Here is a 25,994-nt window from a genome sequence, read left to right on the forward strand (position 1 = left end):
TTTTAGTCACTATTTGGTAGAGCCCTCAAGTCTTCACATTTATCTATAACTAGATATATATTTCTTCAGCCAACATATAGTGCATGATGGAGGATACCTTATGCCACCAATGATCATTAACATTGTGTCCCACTTGCAACTGGAATGATGGAGAATTGACTGTCTATATGGCTCCATATAAACCTTGTGAGATATATGTTGGTGGCAATATATCGTTCTACAGTCTGTTCCATATGCTGGTTATCTGAACTTACTCACTAGCAGTTTGCAAGAACATGTTCCTTCCACAGGAACCTAAAAATACTGCCCAGTTCCCATCACACAGGTCCCACTACCTGTGTAGCCACTTCCTGTGTATAGTGGAGCTCTGACCTATTAAGCAGAACCCAGAAACCCACCACCCTATGGTGCAAGTCAAGGAATCTTCAGCCTACATGGATGCAGAACCATCTGGACCCCTGATTCAAGCCATCCACTGGTCTCTGTACCCAAGGACCACAGTCAGTTATGTATACGATGCTACAGATGGCAATCTCTGCCTTCATCTTGGTCTTTACTACTTCAGCTAGCCACTCAAAACCATAGAGAATCTCTTCCAATCCAATGCAACACATCTTTTTAGTTAAAACATGAGCCACTACCTGCACTTGGCAGCACCCTTTGTTTTTCATGATATTTGGACACACCCATTCCCCATCTAGGATAATGCCTTCCAAAATTCCTCCTTATATGTGCACAGTGCACAATGGATTCCTTCCCCTCTTCCGCAGCCATATCCCCTAATGTTGGAACTCCCAACTACCAGTAAACCCCCTCTCTGTGAATGCCCAGACCTTGTGGGCTGAGTGGCTTGCTCTGGAAAAGAGTGCCTTCATCTGGCTCAGGGATTTTGTCAGCCACAAACAGCACCCAGAACTTGTTTGTCGTGCTATCTGTGGTGGAACTCTGATCAGCCCCTCAGAAATTCTTTTGCTGGAGTTACCTACCACTTGACTGTAGGTGATGGGTCACCTCCAGTGCAGGCAGTTCAGAGGAGGGCCACAGTAGTGGACCAATTGGGTGGACGTGTGGGACATAGTAGATGTCTAGTCTTCCATAGTGATGCCCATTGGCAACAGCCTCAAGCTGTTTGACCAAAGCCAACACCACCTGGAGCTGTTTGCTAGGAGTCACCAACACACAGTTAATAGTGAGAGACCTGCAGTACCTGTCTGATAAATCATTAATTCACCAAGTGACAGCAACTTAATTACACAGCTTTACAACATGCTTTCAACAGTAGACAGCAACAAAGTGACACATTTACCAATTCAGCCCCTTTCCCACCAACACAATCACATTTATAAACTAAGTACTTCTCAGCCCTGCTTTCAGGCTTGTATTTTACACAATAGCTCACATAATACAAGCAGTGAATATTGAATTAATAATCTGAAAATAACAACACTATATAGGGTGTCTTTTTCCACCATTTACAAACTCCAGGAATTGATTGATGAGAGGATATAAAAGAGAAAAGATCTTATGTCCAGAAATGCATGATTTCCATGCCAGAGACCATTTATTAAATCATACATTGTTTCATAGATTGTGGTCTAATATGTACTGTACCATCCAGCCACAGTTACTGTATGCATGGTTTCCTACATCATGCCATAGGATCCTCTCCTGCCATAGTAATTGGTAATGTCTCCGATTCACTTCTCTTATCCACTCACCTTGTAGTGGATGTGATACAGCTTTGTACACAATCATTCGATATTCGTATTGAGAGCTTGCAAACATGTTTCCTTACAGAAAGGCGAATGGCGACGGCTAGCAGGGTTGTATCAGGAGACCTATCCCCACCAATAACAATCACAGCATTCAATGTTTCCAACAGTGTTTCACTATCTAAGACAGGGTTGCTTCAGGAAGCAGGAAATCATGAAGGACGTACCCAAAATATGCAGACACCAGACTTAAAGGAAAATGTAGTTAACACTGTGGAAGGCCATTGCTGTGTTAGTTCCAGACAGTCGGCCTGCCAGTACAGTGTAACCCAGATGACCATGTGGAACATTCTCTATGACAATTGTTGCTACCATTAACTCTTAAGACAACAGGGCTTGCTTGCTAGTGACAGATTTTCCACATCAGGAGCAGTTCCGTCTCTAGTCCCTTCACCAGACAACCACAATTCTAAGATTTTTCATCCATCCTATTCCCAGATGGTCACCTTTATGCTCAGTGGTATCTTCAGCTTTCGTAACGGTCATCTATGGGACAGTATGCAGAGCCCCCATGGTATGGTGACAATGAATCATCATGATCAATGGAACAAAGGATTATGTGGCTGTATATGATGGTGTTCCAGCCCACTTCACTGTTGATGCCTAGACCCATCACAGTTGTCTCCACTGGTCGATGTATATGACTGGGGGGGGGGAGGGGGGCAGTTGCATGACCTGCTCATTCACCAGATCTCAACCCATACAATTTCTGGTTATCTCAAAAGTATTGTATACACAGAGTCCATTCCAGATGTGGAGACATTGCAGCAACGTATTCATGCTGCCTTTGACACTGTTTAGGTGCAGCTTGCCGAAATGTGAGACAGAACGTGCTGCAGCACATACTCACATGCAGTGAGCCACATGGAAACTATTTCAGTACTTATTGCAACTGTGGCAGCTTGGTACAGCACATACTAGGCCGCAGTCTCTGTAACAATGTATGATTAAATAAATGGTCTCTAGCATGGAAACCATGCATTCTGGACATAAGTTCATTAGACCTTCTATGTTCTGTATCGTCTTATCAATCAATCCCTAGTGTTTGCACACAGTGGAATAAATCACCATGTATAAATGCCAGCTGAGTGAGGATATTTTGTCTACTTACAGAAGAGGACTGCACAGGAAACGCTGGGGAGGTATAGACTGTATGTAAACTGAAAATCGAGTGACAGTTGTAGTGGGGGAAGTTGTTTTCCCTGGAAGAACATTTTAGTTGCTGTACTGGATGACACAGACAATTTCGCCCTCTACCAGTGTAGAACAGTATAGACATTCACACAGATTTCGTCCATATGTTACTTTTATTACCATTATTAATGAAGTGTTAACACATGTGGAAAAGAGGTGAAACACCTTCACGCTTCTCCTCCCCCTCCATCTTCCTCCCTCTCTCCCCCTCCACCTCCCCTATGCCCATGCCATGGGCATAACTTCACAGAGTGTCCTGCTTTTAATTTTTGTAACAGTGCTGTTACGAAAGTGGGTAATTTCCTGCAACTTACTTTCCATTGTGCTTCCACTCAACACATCCACTCTTCACCCTGTTGCATATCCACACACCCCTGGTATATAATTTATCTGATAATACTAGTGTATTGCACTTACATGTGGTACAAGCATTTAATATTTGATTTTAACCCATTCCATTTAAAAAACAGTAAATATATACCGTTAAAACTATTTTTTAATACTTGCTTTTTCCCATCCTCTGCCATAGTATCAATATAAATCCATCCAGGCGATAACAGCGTCACCTGGCAAGGAATGGCTGCTTGTCACACATGCATTGTACATGTAGTATCAGTGAGCATCCTCTCTGTGTAGAAGGGGGAGGGTGTGTGATCTGAGTTTGACTAAGGGCAGATTGTGATAGCCCAGAGGCTCAGCACGAGCATTTCGGAAACTTTATGACTTGTCAGATGTTTGATGAGTGCTGCAATAAAACCAAGGTGAAACAACATCCAGACATCATGGAGCTGGGTGGCCTGCCCTCATTACAGATGTCAGATGTCATAAGCTGGGCAGACTGGTAAGAGGATGGGCAGCAAACTGTGGCAGAACTAACATTAGACTTTAATGCTGGGCAGAGAAAAGTGTGTCTGAACACACAGTGCACAGAACACTGCTGAATGGCCTCTGCAGGCTATTACCCTTGAACATGCCAGTGTTAACATCACATCATCAGCAACTACGACTGAAATGGGCAGGTGACCATTGGCACTGAATGTTGGCACAGTGGCAGTGTGTCGCATGGTCTGCTGAACCCCGATACCTTCATCATGCCAGTGGGAGGGTGCAGATCTGTTGTCTTCCATGGGAGCAGTTCCTTGTCTTGAAATCTGTACAATGGGACAGACACAAACTGGTGGCGGCTCCATTATGATCTGGAGATCATTAATGTGGCCATCCATGGATCCAATGGAACTTCGACAGGGCACAGTGATGGCCAAGGGGTATCATACCCTAATAGCAGACCACATACGCCACTTCGTAAGTCATGTTTCGTGACAGCACTGGCATTTTTCAACAAGATAATGCAACATGTTACAAGGCCAGGAGTGTGATGGAGTGGTATGGAGTGGTTAGAGGAACACAGTGGTGAGTTCCAGTTGATGTGCTGGCTCCCTCTCCCCCAACTCGCAAGATCTGAACCCAATCGAATACATCTGGGATGTGATTGAACATAGCTCCAGACCTCATTGGTCCCCCCCTCCCCAAAAAAACCTCCCTTCAAAGACCTACCAAGGCTCATCGCTTCCACGCCATGATGCCTTGCTCCTGTTATACATGCCGAAAGTGGACATACTGTCTTTTAGTTATATATCTTTGTGTTGTATATCTTTCTGTTTTTAGTAATAGTATCTAGCTTTGTAAAACAAGAACAGCTAGAATTATTACTGGCTAGCTGGAGGTGGGAAACAGAAATAAAGATAAGTGAATCATCTGAGACGTGTATTACAAAAGACTGATCAAAATTAATTGAACTGATATGACTGGGTGAAATTGGAATGAGGTTCTCCATAAAATTACCAAAAAAAGGCACTTGCGGAAAACACTGATGGGAAGGGACATTGTAATAGGATGTGTATATGAAGACAACAGAGAATATCTTTTGTGGTACTAGTCGGAGCTGTAGAGGGCAAAAACTGTAAGGAATACACATTGGAATATATCCAACAAGTAGTTAAAGAAGGTGGATATCATTGTTACTATGAGATGAAGAGATTGGCACAGGACCACAAGTCATGACAGGCCACATCAAACCAGTCAGAAGTATCTTCCCCTCCCATGCCCAAAGAATACCAATTTTAATGTTATATATGTCAAATAGGCACTGTAAATGGCGTGTAATTGTGTGCATTTTATGTGGTGCATAGTGGATCCAAATGAAGTAGCACAAAGGAGGTGGCTCAGAACTGGTAGATTGTGTGTTTTTTGAGAACTACTGGGTGATCAGAAAGTCAGTATAAATTTGAAAACTTAATAAACTACGGAATAATGTAGATAGAGGTAAAAAATGACACACATGCTTGGAATGACATGGGGTTTTATTAGATCAAAAAGAAACAAAGTATTGCTAGACACGTGAAAGATCTCCTGCGCGCGTCGTTTTGTGATGATCGTGTGCTCAGCCGCCACTTTCATCATGCTTGGCCTGCCAGGTCCCCAGACCTCAGTCCATGCGATTATTGGCTTTGGGGTTACCTGAAGTCATAAGTGTATCGTGATCGACCGACATCTCTAGGGATGCTGAAAGACATCATCTGACGCCAATGCCTCACCATAATTCTGGACATGCTTTACAATGCTGTTCACAACATTATTCCTCGACTACAGCTGTTGTTGAGGAATGATGGTGAACATATTGAGCATTTCCTATAAAGATCATCTTTGCTTTGTCTTACTTTGTTATGCTAATTATTGCTATTCTGATCAGATGAAGCACCATCTGTCAGACATTTTTGAGGGTTTGTATTTTTTTGGTTCTAATAAAACCCCATGTCATTCCAAGCATGTGTGTCATTTTGTACCTCTCTATCTACTTTATTCCGTGATTTATGCAGTTTTCAAATTTATACTGACTTTTTGATCATCTCGTGTATGCTATACATCAATCTGCACAGGACTTTGTAAGAACACTGTGACATAATGTTTATTCCAGTATCAAACGACATGACCGTAATGTCTAAATGAGATTTTTGAGCTCAAACATATGCTTCCTGACACCTGTTTAAACAAGTACTGCATTCACAAGCACCTGAACTACAAAACTGTTTTTGCAATCGTCAGATGTTTCTACAATATTGCCTCTGTGTTGGGGTAACCGTTGAAAAATAGTTCTATTGGTATCACAAATACTCAGACACATGCTATAAAGTGGCATGCACAGTTTAACTGTAGAAGCAATTGGATGTTAGTGGGTAGCAATGTGACCTTTTAACCACATTTATGATGGCATGTTGAAAAGTAATGCCTACAAATTTATGTGAAAACGTATACAGATTTTTGGATAAAATTTCATAAACATTCTACATGTTTATTCTTCATCTCTAGATATTTATGTCGCAACAAAGCCACATTGGCAATGAAATCATTTCTCCCAGTGAGTGATCAGTTCATTGATACTGTCACAGTAGGCTGTTCAACTCTGTTGATGGAGCCACAGCCTCACCTCTACTTGCACCACTTCATCACTATAAGACTGAATTCCTCAAAGATGTCTTTAAGTGTTGGCCTATGCAGCCGTCCACTTTGAGCTGAGGTTAGCGGCTCCGTCTGTTTCATTATGAGTGTGGACAACTGAATGTTTGGACATTACTGACGTTGATATAGTGAAAACAATGCACTGCATTCGTTCTTCTGTGGATTCAATTGAAGGCCCATTTTGACATTTACAAACTTGACTAGAACACACTATTTCTCATGCAATGACATAGTTCCATTACACACTGCAATGTTACACACTACAATTCAAAGTTGCATAATAGTAGTGTTGGAAGTTGTCAGTGAAATGGGAATTCGACCATGTAATGTGCATGATAAGTAATTCCTCAACTGATATTGAGAACAGAATAAAAATATTCGGCAGCATTACTTTTCAATGAGCCTCCATATTACGAGACAATGGGAGAAGTGCTAGGAATTTAACTAACACATTTCTTCAGTGTTTATAGATTTTTCCATCACAGGACAATGGTCACAGACAGAGGTTACACAACAATGTGAGGGAGTGTAGAAATCCAGAAAAGTTAGTGGGTGTACTGAGGAGACAGACAGGGACAAGAGCAAAGGTACAGATATGAGAGAGATGATGACCTGTACATTTAAAATGCGTACTGATTTGGGACAAGATTCTACGTGTCACCATGAATGCTCAACATAATATTTGACAGATTAATGGAAATAGCAAGGATCCCAACTTGATAGGGCACATGAAATAAGTGAGGTTTGTAGTCCAAAACGCTAAGAAGCCAGATGTGTTGACTCTTCCCTCAGGAGTGGTGCAAAGTGACCCAGTGCATACTGGGAATTTGATTTACAACCCTAGAGAAGTTTTGATGTGTGGGCACAAACTTACAGCTGGATATTAAATGAGGCAGCATTAGTACATTCAAAAATCTGAAACTATGAAAATGATTGTTACTTAATGTAGTGTGTCCAGCAATACTAAAATTTAGGCTTATATTAGTTACAGCCCCAGGGTTGGTTTATAAACAGAGTTCTTAAGTATTGTAAACACAACTGAGAGAAAATCTCATCTCTATCATCTTTGGTCCATTCTGAGACTCTGATGTCTGGACAGAGAGAAAAAACAAAAAGTGTTGGAAATGACATTGTTGGAACAGTGTCATATGCCAGAAAATATTCAAACCAGAGCTGTGAGCATGAGAAAGTGTTAGCATTACAAATGCAAACAGGATGAAATACACAGGGGATTTAATTAAATATTAAGGAAAAGTCGTTCAGTGGATGCAGGAAACGACACTGTAACTGCAGGCAAACGATAGTGAGTAGAAGAGGAAACGTGCTGACTGTCCTAGTTCAGTAGATCTGCCGTGAGATGTCAGTTGGTCTGCTTGTGACCCACAGAAGTATGTGTTACAATGGAAAAATCAGCAGACTGACTTACATTGTGGATCTTAGATACTATATGGAATACAGAGGGTTTTTTTCAAATAAGTTTTCTGCTGCAAAACCCTGTATTAGTGCTTTTGTTGCAAATATCCAGCTAACATATGTGTTTGTCTCACGTAAAACGTCAACGAAAATTGACATTTATGTTCAGTTTCTGCAAGAGACAATGAAAGTTCTACAGGAATGTACTGGCAAGCAAATTGTAACTTGTCCGAGCAGAAGTAGTCTTGCTGATGGGTGACGATTTTCAACTCGGAGACGTAGAGATACCGAAATGATGCTGCTGCTGGGAGAGAAATGCAACCTCTTTTCCATAAGTATTTAGGTATTTCGAAGGTACTATTAGTGGTTACTCTTAGCGCCAGTGTGTTCTTTCAGAACAAAAGCTTTTACTGTATAGATAGAATGCCTCCCCATTTCATTAACTTTTTGTGAGCCTGTGTGTTTTGTGCAAAGCATCACCAAGAGAATATAAGTGTGTCCACTAAGTTATTTATTTATCTAATGAATAATCCTGTTGATTCTGGAGAACTATCTGGTCGATAATTGTAGTTGATTATGCCATCGTTAAAAAGTACATCACTTTTATCACATCAACCACTTTTTATTCAATTTATGACACGAATAGCGTACGAAAATGCCCATATTCTTCCGGTCTTGTCAACTGTGTTTGATGTTGAGCAAGGAACTTTATTTTTTATGCCAGTAATTCCTAGACACTGCTGGACCTTTTTATTCAGTTGTGTACTGCGCCATAAGAAGTGAATGCAATAAGTGTCATTCTGGCTTGCTCTAGCTGGATAATGACTTGAATCAATATATGCTAGACATCACTGGGGGTGGCATTGTGACTCGAGTATACTAAAATAGGGTGAATACGATTATGCATCAGAGCAACAGATAGCAACACCAGAGCAATGATAGGCAAAGTTATTACTACAATTGTCTGAAGTATATACCCATAAATTGACGAAACAAACTTTCAGCAAAGTGTTATTGAAATGTAGCTTTCCTTGTGCTTTACTTCATCAAAAATCAGCATGTCTTTGTTTTCATTTTGCCGTTTCCGAAAATAATTCTTAATTGTTCTACAGCCTCTTGGTTAATTTTACATGAGCAATTGAGATTATTTACTTTTGGAGATGTTTCAGAACGTTGTTGCAACAATGCGTGCCTCAAACCATGTCTATATCCTTTGAGCTTCTAATTTTCAAGGGCATGCTATCCAGAGTAAATTCATTATCACATCACATAGTGCATTCTCTTGCTGTTTCTAAATTGGCATTTCTTTAACATGGTGGCAAATATGATTTTCTGTTTTTACGGAGTGTACAGTGATGTAGGACATTCGACTGAGCCATCTTATGGTTTTCATCTGAGACTTGCTTCTGGAAGAGATTGATTTTGGCATTTGCTGCCCTTAATTTATCACTTAATCGGACAATTTCCAGTTTCTGGCACATCAACATTGTTTTCATGTGATTACTACTCCGTTCAGCACTGATCTGCACCCTACATTTTCCTTTAGCAGAAGAAGCACTGGCAGACATTGAAACTGCAGCTTGTTTACTGTCTTCCTTCCACAGCTTCCCTTTAGGGAGTGCTTGACGGACAATTTTCTTTTGTGTAATATTTTCGACAGATATTTCAGTAAACTGGGAAATACACGAGGAACCACTGAGCCGCTCTGGTTTTAAAAGACCGCCCTTGTCTTACAATTTCAACTTATTTACTGACGATAAACATTTGTTGTTCCTCACTGAAATGTGAATCTCACACAAAACAACTCGGAGTCAGATTGTCTTTTCCAGGAATTGCTGTCAACCATTTTGAAAATTTTTGGAGAACTACAAAATATTTACCTTTAGTTTCTCTTCAGCCACATCGGTTCACTGGATCGAAAAACGTGGACATGTTTTGTTCGTTTTCTTCTATAAATACCAGTTACTATAACTCTCAACACCTCTTTATAATCACAGCCCCGGCCGCAGTGGTCTAGCGGTTCTTCAGGAACCGCGCGACTGCTATGGTCGCAGGTTCAAATCCTGCCTCGGGCATGGATGTGTGTGATGTCCTTAGGTTAGTTAGGTTTAAGTAGTTCCAAGTTCTACGGGACTGATGACCACAGATGTTAAGTCCCATAGTGCTCAGAGCCATTTTTATAATCACAGCCTTCAACTCTTAACCATTCACTCACAAGTCCGTAAACAAACTCTCAAAATAAGTTGAGGCAGAAGCAACAAATGCCATCCGATTACATGTCAGCTTGAGTCACAAGTGACAGTTGTACTCGTAGTTCTTGGGTATATGAAGATGGTACCTGTTCTTTCAGACATGTCCGAAAGGGCTAACTGGCCATTTGACCATCTTCTTCTATGTGGCTGCACAAACAGGAATTGGCAAAAAGCCGCGAGTAATGAGTTAGTGGGTAGGGGCACTATGAATATAGCGTGGGACAATAGGTTGGGAATGTGGGTCTCGTGGTAGGCATGCCAGAGATAAGTCCCTGCAGTTACACTATCATCTGTGTCCTTGGTGGCACAGATGGATAGAGCATCTGCCATTTATGCAGGAGATCCTAGGTTCAAGTCCTGATCGGGGAACATATTTTCAGCTGTCCCCATTGACATATATCAATGCCTGTATGGAGCTAGGGGTATTCATTTCATTGTAGTTCTTGGGCTCGCCGCCTTTCCAATCCTATGTTAATGCACAGGGAGTAAGCACACCCTCCTTCTTCTTGCCACGGGCAAACTGTCAGGTTACCAAAGGAAGGATAGGGCTCAGTAAGCACCGTGAAATACGCTATGTAATGACTGATTATGTGTAAAATTAGTGCAGTATGGCACAGTGTGAAATTATGGAGATGCATGTTGGCAGAATAGCTGCTCATTAAAATATATTTTTTTAAATTTTTTGTGTATGCGTGATACAAATCTCTGAAAACTTGTATCATATTTATAAAAAAAAAGAAATACTGAGAGCCATGTCATAAGTACAGAAGGCTGTAAGCATTTTTAACTGAGAGTTTTTTCTTTCTTTCAGTGTCTTGAAGATAACTTGGGAATCTCTCATCCAAATGATTTTATCAAGGAGGATCCTGAACTAAATTTGGAGGTATGTAAAGCTTAGAATACTGTAAGCATTTGCATCTCCGATTTATTGCATGTAGGGTGATAAAAATGTATTTGTGTAATTGCTTAATGTAAGGAATGCATTCCTGTGAGGCAGGCATAGATTATGAGTTTTCTTGAGCTAAGTGCAATTAATAATTTTACAGTACTGTTGTGCTATTCCACTTATTGTGGATTAGCAACTGTTATTTGATAATTGTTCTGAATAGAATCTGAACAGAATTTGTAACAATGTGTTTAACCATATTTTCAGTGACCCTTCTGAATGTTAAATATTTTGCATACGTTTAAACCACGAGAGTGCAGATCATTTGAAAAATATTCTTCCTTTCAGTAACTTATGATTCATGCATTGCAGAAGAGTACATTGCACATGATTCATCTTTTCAGTGAATCATTGATATTTGTCAGTTTGAACCAAAAATTTTCAAAGGTGCCAAAGGTATGAAGTGTGATACAATTTGTATGTGATAGATCACCCTTGCTACATTGTTCTTAGAATAGTTACAGTATGGCTACCTCAGTGGTACATGCTGATTTACTTATAGATTTGTCAGTCACAGAAAAACTCTAGGACCTATGCAGATAAATCCATGTATTACCTCACCGTAGAAGTCATAGCAGGTCCAAACTACAGCTTCGATAAGGTCTGCTTGTATGAAGCATAAAATTTAATCCAGTAAAATAAAATGTTGTGGTAATAATTTTGTCCACTTTGTGTAAGAGAAAGCGGATGGTTAGATTCATAAACTTCTCACAGGAAGAAGACATAATTAATATTGGGGAATATTAGGTAGAGTACTGAAAAACCTAATCAGAAGACTTACTATGCAAGACACTGTACAGTGCATGGCGGTGGGTATGTTCCACCACTGTTTGTCATTTCCTTCCCTTTCCCGCTTACAGGCAGAGCGAGGGAAAGGCAACTATCTCTTGCCTCCATAGAAGCCATAATTTCTCTTGTCTTTGTGGTGTCTGTAAAGACCCTCAGGCACATTGATATCTGGTGGTTGTGCAAGCATACCAGTCAAGGAAAAAAATTATCATGCTAGGGACAGTGCATATGGTATATAAAAAAAGAGTGAATCTGGCATAACTGGTTCCTGCATCACATTTTCTCTTCCCAAATTAAGCATTTGTTTGTTAGGCTTCATTCTGTTGTATATGCGTGGTGTAATAATAATTTTCTATGGGGCACAGGCATAGTAGTTTTTGCATATGGTATTCACTTTAGAGAATGTGTTCAATATTGAAATCAATTCATTTAGCAAATGTGTTCCTTTACTGTCACTGCTCTGATATTTTCCCACATTACGTCAGTTCACAATAAGAGGTAGATCGACACCTTGGACTATTAACTTAGTTGTTGGCATTGTGCTTCATAAAATCTTCCATTAGTAAACGTGCCTCTGCATCATTTCAATGTTGCTGCCTTCGTGCTATTGTGGGGAAAATTAATCTGGAACGCATAAATTTTAATTCCATTTCGTCCACTATCTTTACAATCCCCAATGCACCAGGAAAAAGTAGTTGTCCATGTTTACAAGTTCACCATCCATGACTGTATTATACCCAACAGCAACCTTACATAATTGATCTCCTCCCATTGTTATGTCAAAACTCACAATTTATTATTACACATCTAAACTCTCTTCTAGAATATTACAATCACTAAATCCTATTAATAGTTTTCTGTTTCAGTATACACAAACAGATGATTTCAGAATTAACAAAAGATACTAGATGAAAAAAACAGTAAACAGAAAAATAAAGCTCTGTCTATCTCTGACAGTTACGGAGGATACACAAAGTTTGATGCATTATAGGCAAATATTAGTGTACAAATCAGACACACAAACTTTCATTATGTTTCCTTTACAATACACACTGATCAACATTTACATCTGCAGTATGCTTCAAATGCCAGTTCCCTAAATTTTCTCAACATTGACTCAAAAAGAATGTCATCTGCCCTCCAAGGATTCCTGTTTCAGTATCTGAACCATATCCATAACATATGTGTGCTAATGAAAGCTAATAATTGCAAATCTAGAAGCATGCCACTGAATTGCTTCAATGTCTGACTGGTGGGATGTGCCATTGTCAAGCATGCGTATGTTCCAACAAAAAAATTTTGGAAAACAGGAGTTCAAAAGAGAATATATGAAAATGGTGAGATAAAGGTGGGAAAATGAGATCAAAATCACACCCACACACTTTAAACCTGCGAAGAAGCTACAAAAATCGAATTTTCTGAACTCTGCTTTACGTGAGTTTCAGATAGACCATGTTGTTCTAACAAGTAAGGATACAAAAATTCTCAGTGTAAGAACAAGAGAGGAATTTTTTTAGTCCTTTCAACGTCTCTTGCTTATAAAGATTAGATTTCAACCTGTCAGGAAAGAAACACACATGAATAAATCACTCATCATTAATCCATTTTTCAACAAATTATTCATTCATATACCATGAATTGTAACAAACTTGCATCCATTATGAGATTGTGCTAACCACAAAGGAAGAGAGAACACAGGTAGTGGAACATTGCCTATGATCAAGGTTTAGTAGATGCAGGGGAACGAGCATTGGAAACTTTAAATGGTAACAAACATCAGAAAATGGCAGGAATTCTTAAAAGTATACAAAAGAATGTTCAAGGCTATAAAAAAGTGTAAACTGGGTCACTTGAAACTAACATAAAAATAAGAGGTTTTGTCTATTACTTTCACTCAGTTCTCGACTGTGTGCCTCTGAAAGAACAATTAGTTTTGGAAGCAAAACAATTCTGATTGAAAATCATCTGTTGAGGAACTGAAAGAAATCAGTACTTTTCAAAATAACGAGTCATGTGCAGAAGACAGAAACTCATATTAGAAGTATGGAGATATGGATACTGAGCAACAGTAATCTCACACAAGCAACTGGCAGAATTATGTTAAACATTTGTAAAAGTGAAAAAATTACTGAAGAGTGGAAATGTGCATTAATTGATCCTCTTTATAAAAATGAGATAAAACCAGTCTGAATAATTACAGAGAATTTCACTGCATCCAGTTATGTCCAAGATTCCTTAAAAAGCCCTGTGAAGGCAACTGGACGAACAAGTAGGCCTATTAATAGGAGAGTATAAGGCACGATTTTGCAAATGCAATCGTGTAGAGAACAGATATGGGAACCAAAGTCAATTTTGCAAAGATGACGATGTGTAAATACTGTGGCAAGTTATGCCAAGTGTCAGAAAGGCTTATGATTTGACGGAAAAAGACTTGATTCAGTATGTCAGAGGAATTCAAAATTGACAGGAAAACAGTGGCAGTTACCCAATAGACATAAATGGGTACAACACTAGACATTAAACTGATAGGAGAAATTTCAGAATCATTTGAAATGCACAACAGTGTGCAGCCAGAGATCCACGATCCACTCCAACTTAATATAATTCTGAAAAAGTTATGAAGACATATGGGAAGGAGATAAGGGAATCCAAATCGAAATTAAAAAAGAGCAGAGCATTAACATGAGGTGTATGGCTTCTGTAGACACTCTCTATTCTAAGATACTGTATAGAAGCCAAACTTGTCCTGGAGAAGCTTCATAAAATGTCAAAGAAAACTAGTCTACAAATCATCTGTGAAAAAACTCAGTAATGGACAGGAAGCCTACAGATAATCTCTCCATTATAACTTGGTATGAGGAAGTATCACAAGATACATACATTAAATATCCAGGAGAGATCATCCAATCACCAAGACATTTATTTATTTATCCTATTCTGACAAGGGCCATCAGGTCTCTTTTGCATTGGACCAGGGTTTCCCACATACATCATAATTACCTAAGAAACAACAATTTTAATATGACAAATAGTATTGAAATGATATGAGTGTCTGAAGTGGCAGTGTAAGTAACACTGACTATGAACTAATAAAGTTAATAATGACAGTACTAGTAGTATTACAGCTGTTGCCACTAATGTGGTGGTGGTAACAGTAGTAATGACAACAATAATAGTGGCAGGAATAAAAAGGATTTATAAATGTACAAGCTATAGTGAGTTCCATGGAAAGCAAATTTAAGAAGCCTTCACCATCTAAGAATTTTGAGAAAACAGGAAGATCTGGGTGGAGCGTAATTATATGCTTCCATGTCAGTTCAAAGAGCAAGTTAAAAACAGCCAAACCTGGGTATTTCAGGACGTTTGTAGAGGACACACAGTGGCGACTTTCTGTTAAGGGATGTGATCTCTATGAACATATTCCTCTTGTCTATCTTCATGATTGTTGGATGTGTGTAAGTACATTATGTGATAAATCAGAGCATGTGTATGCCCCTAATCCACCCAGTTGTCAGTTACATCTGTTGTCTTAAAAAGATGTGGTCTTCTCGATTTACAGAACTTGTGGACATAGTTGGTTGGAGCCACGTCTCTGACGGAAGTATCAGATGTAGGTCCGTGTCTTGAAATATGTGACAGACTTTGTTATGATGAGGTGGCAGAGATCGAACATTTGCGTGTGCAGTATGAAGTTTAGTGCATTTGGCTACAAGGCTCGTGAAGATACTAGATAGTAGTGACTTTAGGCCAGTGAGGTTATGAGAACAAAGCATACCAGAGTGCATTATGGTAGGGGAGCAAGGTTCCTTGAAGTGAAAGTGAGAGATATCTCCAGGAGGAGGGAGGTTTTGTGGCCAAGGCCACCATGCTTTGCACTGGTCAGTGAATGGTCAACTGAAGACAGGAAGAGAAAGTTCCTGAACAGAGCTAGAATAATCTATGCACAACAACTCCGAAAGTAAGATAAATGGAATGACAGAGTGCTGTCTTATTATTGGTCCTAATGATGAGTAACCACAGTAATATGATGATAAATTATTAAAGTAGAAATAAGACTGTAAATTATCATCTGAATCAGAGCCTTGTGAGCATATTGAAGTAATAGTGAATTAATGAATAGTATTGGTATTGGAGTTATGAGAATTGAGCAGAAAATTAGTACTAAAACTAATCCTAGACAAACAGATAATAATAAGAGGGGAAACTGTTGTAAATATAATATTAGTAAAACAAATTGTTTATATGTTGATAAATTATCAAACAAATTGTTTCTTTGCAAAATAAAGACCTGAAAGTAAACACAAAAAATTAGTGGCAATAAGAGTTGACAAATTTTTTAGCTTCTGACGTCCAGACACTCCAGCTCATCTGCATTGCGGACTGATCATTCCTATTTTAGTTCTTCACCATTATCCTGCCATCGTTTGTCCACAAGTTTTACAGCTGAAGTCTTGGGATCACACTGTCCAAAACTTCAGTCTTTCAAAAGTGAGATCCTCGCTTATTGTCAAACCTAACTTCAGGAGTTTCTGGCTCAAAAGCTTGTCAGCTGATATGGAGTCATTATAAACAAAAAATCTATTTTAGAACTACTACTGGAATATCTCTTTGCTTTAGAAAGTACTGCGATTCATGGTCAAACATAAATGACTAAATGATAAGAAGGAAAGAAAAATTCTCAGGAAAATATTTGGACCAGTTTTCTGTGAACGAATTTGGATATGGAGTCCCTTTAGAGAGATTTATAGACAGACAGAAACAATAACCGGCAGCTTTAGATAAAGTGTCAAAATTTTGTGGATGCATCACAGGATGACCGTCGACAGGCTCACAAGGCAGATCTTTGAGGTAGCAAGCACTAGCAAAAGCAATTCAAAATTGGTCATAGGTACAGAAGAAGGTGGACTCTCACAAGATAACATAATAAATCGAAAAAGAGTCAAGAAAGACCATGAAACACACTTAAACAGCAACACATGGAAAACAGAAATGGATATAAATATTTGGAAGACCACAAGAGAGACCACACTACGTGATCAAAAGTATCCAGACAGCTGCCTGAAAAATGGCTTAAAAATTCGTGGCGCCCTCCATCAGTAATGCTGGAATTGAATATGGTGTTGGCCCATCCTTATCCATGATGACAGGTTTCATTCTCGCATGCATACGTTCAACAAGGTGCTGGAATGTTTCTTGGGGAATGGCAGCCAATTCTTAACAGGTGTTGCACTGAGGTGAGGTATCGATGTCAGTTGGTGATGCCTGGCATGAAGTCAGCATTCCAAAACATCCCAGAGGTATTCTAAAGGATTCAGGTCAGGTCTCTGTGCAGGCCAGTCCATTACAGGGATGTTATTGTCGTGTAACCACTCCGCCATTGGCCGTGCATTATGAGCAGGTGCTCGATTGTGTTGACAGCTGCAGTTGCCATCCCCAAATTGGTCTTCAACAGTGGGAAGCAAGAAGGTGCTTAAAACATCAATGTAGGCCTGTGCTGTGATAGCGCCACACAAAACAACAAGGGGTGCAAACCCCCTCCATGAAAAACATTGACACCATAACACCAGGACCACCTCCGAATTTTACTGTTGGCACTACATACACTGGCAGATGATGTTCACCAGGTATATGCCATACCCACATCCTGCCATTAGCTCACCACATCGTGTACTGTGATTCTTCATTCCGCCATTGGCCGTGCATTATGAGCAGGTGCTCAATTGTGTTGACAGCTGCAGTTGCCATCCCCAAATTGGTCTTCAACAGTGGGAAGCAAGAAGGTGCTTAAAACATCAATGTAGGCCTGTGCTGTGATAGCGCCACACAAAACAACAAGGGGTGCAAACCCCCTTCATGAAAAACATTGACACCATAACACCAGGACCACCTCCGAATTTTACTGTTGGCACTACATACACTGGCAGATGATGTTCACCAGGTATTTGCCATACCCACATCCTGCCTTTAGGTCACCACATCGTGTACTGTGATTCTTCATTCCACAAAACAATTTTCCACTGTTCAATTGTGCAATGTTTTCGCTCCTTATACCAGGCGAGGCATCGTTTGGAATTTACCTGCGTCATGTGTGGCTTATGAGCAGGTGCTCGACGGTGAAATATAGGTTTTCTCACCTCCCACCTAACAATCATAATACCTGCAGTGAATAAAGATGAAGTCTGGAATTCCTGTGTGATGGTCTGTATAGATGTCTGCCTGTTACACATTACAGCCCCTTCAACTGCCAGCAGTTTCTGTAAGTCAACAAACGAGATCAGCCTGTACTTTTGTGTGCTGTATGTGTCCCTCCACGTTTCCACTTCACTATCACATCAGAAACAGTGGACCTAAGTATGTTTAGTAGTGTGGTAATCTGGCTAAAGTGATACCCAATCACCTGACCAAGTTTGAAGTCTGTGGGTTCCGCAGAGTGCCCCATTCTGCTCTCTCATGATGTCTGATGACTACCGAGTTCACTGATATGGAGTACCTGGCAGTAGGTAACAGCACAATGCACCTCATATGAAAAACTGATATTTTTCGGGGTGTCTGATCAAAAGTATCCACATTGTGTATGTAAAGAAATTGGGAAGGATGTAGGAATAGGAAGAAAATTTTAAATTTAGACACTATCTCCTAAAAGTTAATGTATGAAATAGTAATAATGATAATAATGTCATGTGGAAACATCTCCCATAATTATCAGTGTGAGGAGATTAGCAATAGTCATAGGTATCTGATTGTCAGTAGACTTCACAGAAGTAATCTGCAGTAGCAGCTTCTGCTTTTTAATATGCTATGTGTTACAGTCTGCAACCCTCTAGACAATATGATTTGTGAAATACAATGTGTAGATCCAAGAATGAGTGAATGAATGAATAACTAACTAACTAACCAACCTTCCCACCCTCTCTCTGACCAGGATATAGGCTACAGTGTGATTTCACACTGAAAGAGAAATTAAATTTATAAATGAAATAAAAAAATTAAGAAATAAATTCAGCACAAGAAAACAGAGTAAGATTACCCTATTTTACTGAAAGGGAAGTGATAGCTGTGGAACCATATCGTGTGTAGGTTCCAAAAAGGTTATATCCTGGACACGAATAAAGATACAAATGTAGGATAACTTAATGTTCAGATGTATAGCTATAAAGCTTTTATTTGCAGGGAACCATTCAATTTATCAGGAGCACATCTTCAATATGCATGCATGTGTAATAGGGTACTTTTTACAATTTGGTTTAAGTTCAGTGTTTTCATTCACTTTCGACAAAAGTTCACTATTCCTTCAACTGGACACACAACAATCACTGAGGCAATAGACTAGTTCCATACTTATTGAAACACATTTGGAGTTCTTGTGCTCAAAGTTGTTTTTTTTTATTTAGTGAACCTTAAGTTACTGCATGGCAAGGCAAATAGATGGAGCCTTCCACAAACCCCGACAAAAAATGACATACTGTGAGATCAGACAAAATTCAAGGTGGGCAGGTGAATGTGAGATGTGTATGCCCCTTATGGTTGATACATAAATAAGGCAGCTTATTTTTTAGAAGTGCTCTTTCATTCAGGTGCCAGTGTGGTGATGCTCCATCCTGGTGAAAAATGATTTTTTTTTCTCTGGATAGTTTCCTTTGCATCTATCTTGAAACCTTTTGTTATTTCTATTTATGTCAAAATTTCATGTGTTGTGAAGTTCCTTGCTGTACTGATTATATTCCTCATTAATAACATGAAAGTGTTGCTTCATTAAATTACATAATTTGAATAACAAATCATGACCACCACCAAGAAATGGTTTCTTTTTCCAATTCACAATACTTTATCCTTGTCTTTGTTATTACTCATTTTCAATGCAGTTATTTTTTAAAAATCAATTATTTCATATAATTACCTTAATTCAACTTACTGTCTGAGATGACTCAGTCTTTCATGTTACTGTGAAATAGTTTGTTTAATCTGACACGTTTCTCATTAGGCTATCATCTTCGGGTTTGCTGACTGAATTTCTGGATTATCCTTGGTGTTAAAGGTTTTCTGCTAGGCTCCAGTAACAAACTTGTTTTAGTGCTTGCTGTCTACATTCTGATGGCTTCTTCATATTTATTCATTGTATACTGGCTCTTTATAATTGGCCATCTGAATTTATCTGCAGTTGTATTAATCCCTCCCCTGCTGTGAAATGTATGAAAGCACATTCATTCATTTGGAGAGAACACTGTCCTCATGTTGACCATGTTGTTTATTTCATATTTATGATACTACACAAATCTTTGTCATTTATATGAGTATAAAATAAAACCACTTCATGTAATAATTCCTATCGCTTTCATGTCAAGCTGTACTCCCGAATTTCTTCCGTGGATGAAACTGATGTGACATTTAACGACTTTGATGTTCCATGCAGTGAGCTATCTTAAGAGAATGGCATAGTATTGAATGCTGCAGTTGTGAAAAAAATACATTTAAAAGCAGTTCAGATATATATTTTTTCAGTTCTTTCCTTTGCCAGTTTCATCAATAAAAATCGGACGAGTTTTTACATTTTTCTCCGGTACTTTGCCTAGCTGTATGTGCCTGAGAGGTGAAAGGTATTTCAGGCATTTAAGTTTGAAGTATCAAGTAGGAAATTTGTTTTCCAATAAATCAATGTTTCTATAGTTACTTACACAGCTAAAAACAAAGTGCTGAAATGAAGCGTTAATTTTTACCTATAATTTTCTTCAATAACTGCTACATTTATGTCGTGTCTCTTTGGTAATACTATTTCCAAGTATTGTTTGGAACATTCAGATGTTAGTGGGTGTTAATACAATTTTATTTATTTACTGTTTCATCAGTTTTAAATAACCAGTAATTCTTTGTACTATTTCAGGTGGCAGCCTCAATAAGAAATGCATCTGATAGTTTAAGGTACGTTTTTATTCTTCACTGCAGAATTTTTTGAGCAGTATAAATTTTTAGTTACTCCATGTGAAAGGAAAACAAACAATAATCCCTAGGGACCAAAATACCATAAGTTATTTTCAAAAAGTTTGGTTTTTGGAGTTCTATTTTTTTCTATATATTAACCATTTGCAGTATATACATACAGTATATACTGACTACAGCAACATTATGCATGTTATCAGAGAAAACACTACTATATATATACTATTCTGTTATTGCAGAAGATTAAAAAGATGCTTTAAAATATTACAAGGTACATCAGTCCCATTTATAACAGTGGTTTGCAATAACTGCACAAACAGAACAAAAAAGCCATTTATGATTAACTGTCAATCCAAGCTTTCCAATAATGAGAGTAGATGCAAGGTGAAGCATTAATTTTATGTTCTTAAAACATATCAGTTTCTCAGATTCACTCATCACCCAAGAATGTTGTTTACTGCTGGCCCCACAATGCCACATGTCACCTTTTGTTTTATGGGTTTGACTTGGCAGAAGTTGTAAAGAAATACTAGTTTTGTCCACATTGCTGGCGTAAGATACAGCAAAGTTTTCTCTCACTTGGTCAAATTCATGCTTGCCCTTCTTCATAAACTTCATTCATTTCATTGCCTAGCACTGAGCATGAAATTAGGCCTCTATTTTGGAACTTATACAGCCAACAAACAAAACAATTGAAGTCTGTTTTGAATGTCTAAATTTTCTGCAGTCTCATTTGTTGTTCACTCAATTATATTTCCACTTATAGGCACATTGGAGGTGCACATATAGCTGAAGCACTGTAAAAGTAAAAGTTCAGCATCTTCATATATAACACTGTGAAGTCACTTCAGTATGCACCTGGAACACAGAGCAGCAGAATTAAGAACATTTCATTTAAGTAGTGTGGATAATGTAGATTTGCTGAGTCTAAACCTTCTTCCAATTGTGCTGTTTTTCAATACACGATATTCTGCTTCCTGCAGAATTTTTAGTTTCACTTGCTTATCTGTGCTTTGTGCTTCCTACTGCATGACAACCCTTTCACTTCTTGGAACTCAGTGTTACTACTACTGGCTCTATTTAAAGAATATAAAAGCACATCTCAACATGGAATTGCACTTGTTGATAGAATCTAGTTTTTCACGCTGTTTGTGTCACATTTGTTTTCCTTGTTGATGATGATTGCTCAACAATATTATGCACAAAGGTCAGCTAGAGAAACATTAGGAAAAAAGAAAAACATTGACAGTTCAGGTTTAATGAAAAATGTAATGATGCTACAGACTAAAACACAGTTTGTAATTCATGCTGAATGAAATTTGTTAACCAGTAAAACATTGTATAATATCATGCACATCACTGCCAGTACTGATATTCTGCTGGTGTTAACGAAGTGATCATCTTAAGTGAATTCATGTTAAGCATGATGTTTGAAATATACATGATGGTTCATTATTATTCATAAGTAAAAATATTACAAAGCAGTTATGTTAGTAACACATTCTATAAAACAGCTGGTTTGTGTGTCTGTTCTTTAATAAAAGAGTGTACTTTTATACAAAAGTGCAGGTGAGGTGTCAGCAGCTGTATAGTGCTAACTATTCTAATTGAATATGACATGGAAGTCATACAAATTCAATGTGCTGGGTACAGGCTAATGTCCTACCATGTAGAATAAGTAAGAGGAAAGGGTGAGTGGTTATATATCCAAAACCTGGAGTCAAGTTTCAGCCCCTTCAGATTAATGAATGTTGGGGGTGAACAACTCTTTGACTACTGTGTCAGCAATGTGGATTCGGAAACAAGCTTGTTGTATTCACAGTTTACAGGCCAACATCATGTTCTTAAATTTCATAAAGCAGTTGTAGTCAGCTTTAGTAAGGCCATGAAGACTTAACTGGTGAGTCATCTTTTGTGATTTGTGAGAAGCCACTTACCAAGGGCACCTAGAATCCCCTATGTCTGAATATGGGAAATCTAATACAGTACAATTCCCCAAAAGTGCACACATTGCAAATTTGGCTGATTTGGGAGCAAAACTGATAGTGATTTATGTGGCCATGACAGTAAAATGAATATTGATCAGTTGTGCTCAGATCATTTGAGGAAACTATTGCCATCACAGAATTAGAGGGAAATTACAGGACAAATATCAGTAGGTACATAAGAGGCACACTGTGGATGGACAGTTAAACTTTGTGTTAATAATTTTTCCTAGTATTCTTATTCTGTAAACCACCACAATACTGACTGGAAGTAAGAGCAAGGGATGAATAACTCCTTGGACTTAATTATCTTGTGCAAGGTAGAGAGATCTCTACCTACTTCAGAAGACAACAAACTGTGATAGTGAAATATTCTGCTATACTGTCTGTAGTGCACAATCAGATCTTCCTTTGTGTTCAGTAAAGCTCTTTTTTCCTGTCACAAGATGTTCTCATCCCAAATTGTAGCTATGCCTTTTTGGTGTTTGAACTGTAGTAGCCACTGGACCTGTTGTGTAGTAAGGCTGGACTGATGAGGTTGCAAAATCATTTTTAGGAAAATAATCAATTCTGGACTGACTGCTGTACCTACAATTGAACCAATGTGATGATTCCATTTGGCATCTCCACATATTGCTACACTCAAGAATACATGAGAGTAGTGATAGGATACTATGATTCTCCTTTTTGTGAAATACACTATTTTTAGTCATAATGTTTGAAGCTAGCTGGCAATCCTTGCAGGACTTCAAAATTTTATCTAGGTACAAGCTGATACATTCTTTTAAGTTCTTTATAATTGACAGAGCTAGTAATTACATGTGCCTGTACAGTTGTGAATAGTTTTGCCTTTTATCTGTCTTGGCTATGAAACTGAGTCAACCAATACTGTTCATTATAGTTTACCTACATTTCTATATTCTTATTTATAATAACTTCTACTGGTGCATTACTCTTCTTTTCTCCGTATTCACCTGACCAGAAATGTTCTTCTTCCTCCCATGCACCACACTAATTCCCACCATATCAAACTTCAACTTATCCATTTCTCATTTCATGTTCTCTGACTCACCTAATCAATCAAGGGACTTCACGTTCCACATTCTCACTTGTAGCGATATTGTTTCTTTCACCTGATGATATCGACGAGTGTAGCCCCCTCCCAGAGATCTTGTTGGGAGGCTATATTGCTACTGGAATATTTTACCCAATTGGATGTCATGATCATTAAACTATACAGCAGAGTAGCATGTGGTTATAACAGTTGTAGTTCCCCTTGTTTTAGCTGTTCACAGTACTAACATAGCAAGGTCTTGTTGGCTAATGGTACAAGACCAAATTGTATAATCATCCAAACCATTCTGCATTTACATCTACATAGATACTCTGCAAGCTAACATATGGTAGGTATGGTGGTGGTTGGTACCTTTACTACTAGAAAGACCTGCCATCCATCTTCATTAACCACATGTTAGTGTGTGGACCCTCCCTAGATATCCTTCCATTGCAGTTTTATGTACTTTATGTGTCTGTTTGTTTTGTTAAGGCATGCATGTCACTTCACTTTGCCAAGATAAATGTTTCATATTGTAAGTGGGTGCCACACAACTGAAACATGTGAAATAATTTAGCTATTACCAAAAAGTCACAAAATTAGGAAATCATGACACTGTGCCGTGGAGATGCTGATAGAATTTTTAATTGTACACTTAATATCATATATTCTCACTACATACTTCAGTAAATTATTGGTTATCATAAGTAATTTTTTGGAAGTTACACAGGAATTAGGATTGGCTGGTAGAAATGAGGGAACACATACTTGAGGATAATCATGAATAACTAAAATGGTAAGCTGCAGTTAAGAGATATAATATTAAACCCAAGTTCATAAGGGTTAACAGTATGTGCAACTGCTCATGTAATCAGCTTTGAGATGATGCCGTAAGTCCCAAATATCACAAGCTTTGTTGTACTGTGTCATTTAAGGGACAAGAACTCCATGAGAAATACCAGAAAGCTGCATATGAATCAGGAACATAAGTGCTGCAACAGTTGTACCAACTTGAACCATGACTGTACAGCAATAGACTAGGATATCTGCGTGTCACTCACTTTTGTTATGGGAAGGTTGTTCCAATGAGACATCTTGGTATATTCAGTGTTGGAACTTTCACTAGCAAAGTCTTCAAGAACACATTTGATGGTGACTTGGGGGTTGTGGCAGCTGACGGGGGTGTTATTTGATGTTCTACTCTATCCCAACAGAACAAGATAGAAAATACTTCGAACCTAAAGCCACCACCATTCTCATTGGAAAAAAAAACATAAATGAAATAACAACTGTCAAAGTATCCCATGAATCACAAGTGGACTCAGTCCCTAGATGCAAACATTGATGGTTTTGCGTTGGAACCACCAAGTTCCACAGTGGAAACCCTAAAATTGTCATCTCCCTAATCAATTGTAGTAATGACACAGAAGCTTATCATTGGTTTAATTACTACTATATTGCAATGGAACATTCATAGTTAGATAGCACATCTGAAGTAAATGAAACATTTTATTTGTAGACAGTCAAAGTATTTCACGTGAATCACTCTGTAAATGTTTCAATACTCCCATGCTGTCAGGGCACAGTATCTGACTGGTTGCCACTGTGGGTAAGGATTGCTGAATGGACAACCTTTGTTTTTGGTGTGTGTGAGGCTAAGTGAGGACTGAGATCAGACACTAGCTGTATGAATTCTTAGGGGAGTTAATCAATGATAACAATAGATTTTGATTTGCCATGATCCTCTTTGCAAGAAGCATTGCTAATATTATCCTAAAATTTTGCCAGCCATTTCATTTGTAGGAGATATTAATGTAAGCAATATGCAGGTGTAATGCTGGCATCTCCTGGTGGGTTGTGAGATGAGCTATGTCTTCTAAATACAAGTGCTAGAATTTACTTCAGCACAGTTATTTGTTTTCTCACAACTAATCTCTAATCCTGCTTAATTATAATTGTAACCTACATACATACGCATGTCAAAAGGAGGTCACTGAGGTGGGTACCACATAGAGCAAACAGGATTGTTTTACCATGTGCTGATATTAAAAAATGCTTACATCTTGCCAGGCTATGATTATTGCGAGGTAGATTCACCACACTGTTGGTGCACTTGCCCTGTTGTGGAAGTAAGTGTCA

At 38.5% G+C, this 25,994-nt stretch overlaps 1 protein-coding gene across 6 annotated transcripts in view; it reads left to right on the forward strand.

The window, feature by feature from the left end:
* The window catches only part of LOC126427267 (zinc finger protein 492-like), a 603,844-nt gene that overhangs the window by 37,104 nt on the left and 540,746 nt on the right, over nucleotides 1-25,994 (forward strand). For 5 of the 6 annotated variants that reach the window (XM_050089519.1, XM_050089522.1, XM_050089524.1 and 2 more), the window contains 2 exons: nucleotides 10,959-11,030; nucleotides 20,761-20,798. In XM_050089519.1, coding sequence (XP_049945476.1) covers nucleotides 10,959-11,030; nucleotides 20,761-20,798 — 110 coding nt within the window. The remainder of the gene's footprint in view (nucleotides 1-10,958; nucleotides 11,031-20,760; nucleotides 20,799-25,994) is intronic. The other variant, XM_050089523.1, reaches the window with a different exon arrangement.

Source organism: Schistocerca serialis, chromosome 11 (assembly GCF_023864345.2).
Source record: "Schistocerca serialis cubense isolate TAMUIC-IGC-003099 chromosome 11, iqSchSeri2.2, whole genome shotgun sequence".
In the NCBI taxonomy this organism is placed as follows: Eukaryota; Metazoa; Arthropoda; class Insecta; order Orthoptera; family Acrididae; genus Schistocerca; species Schistocerca serialis.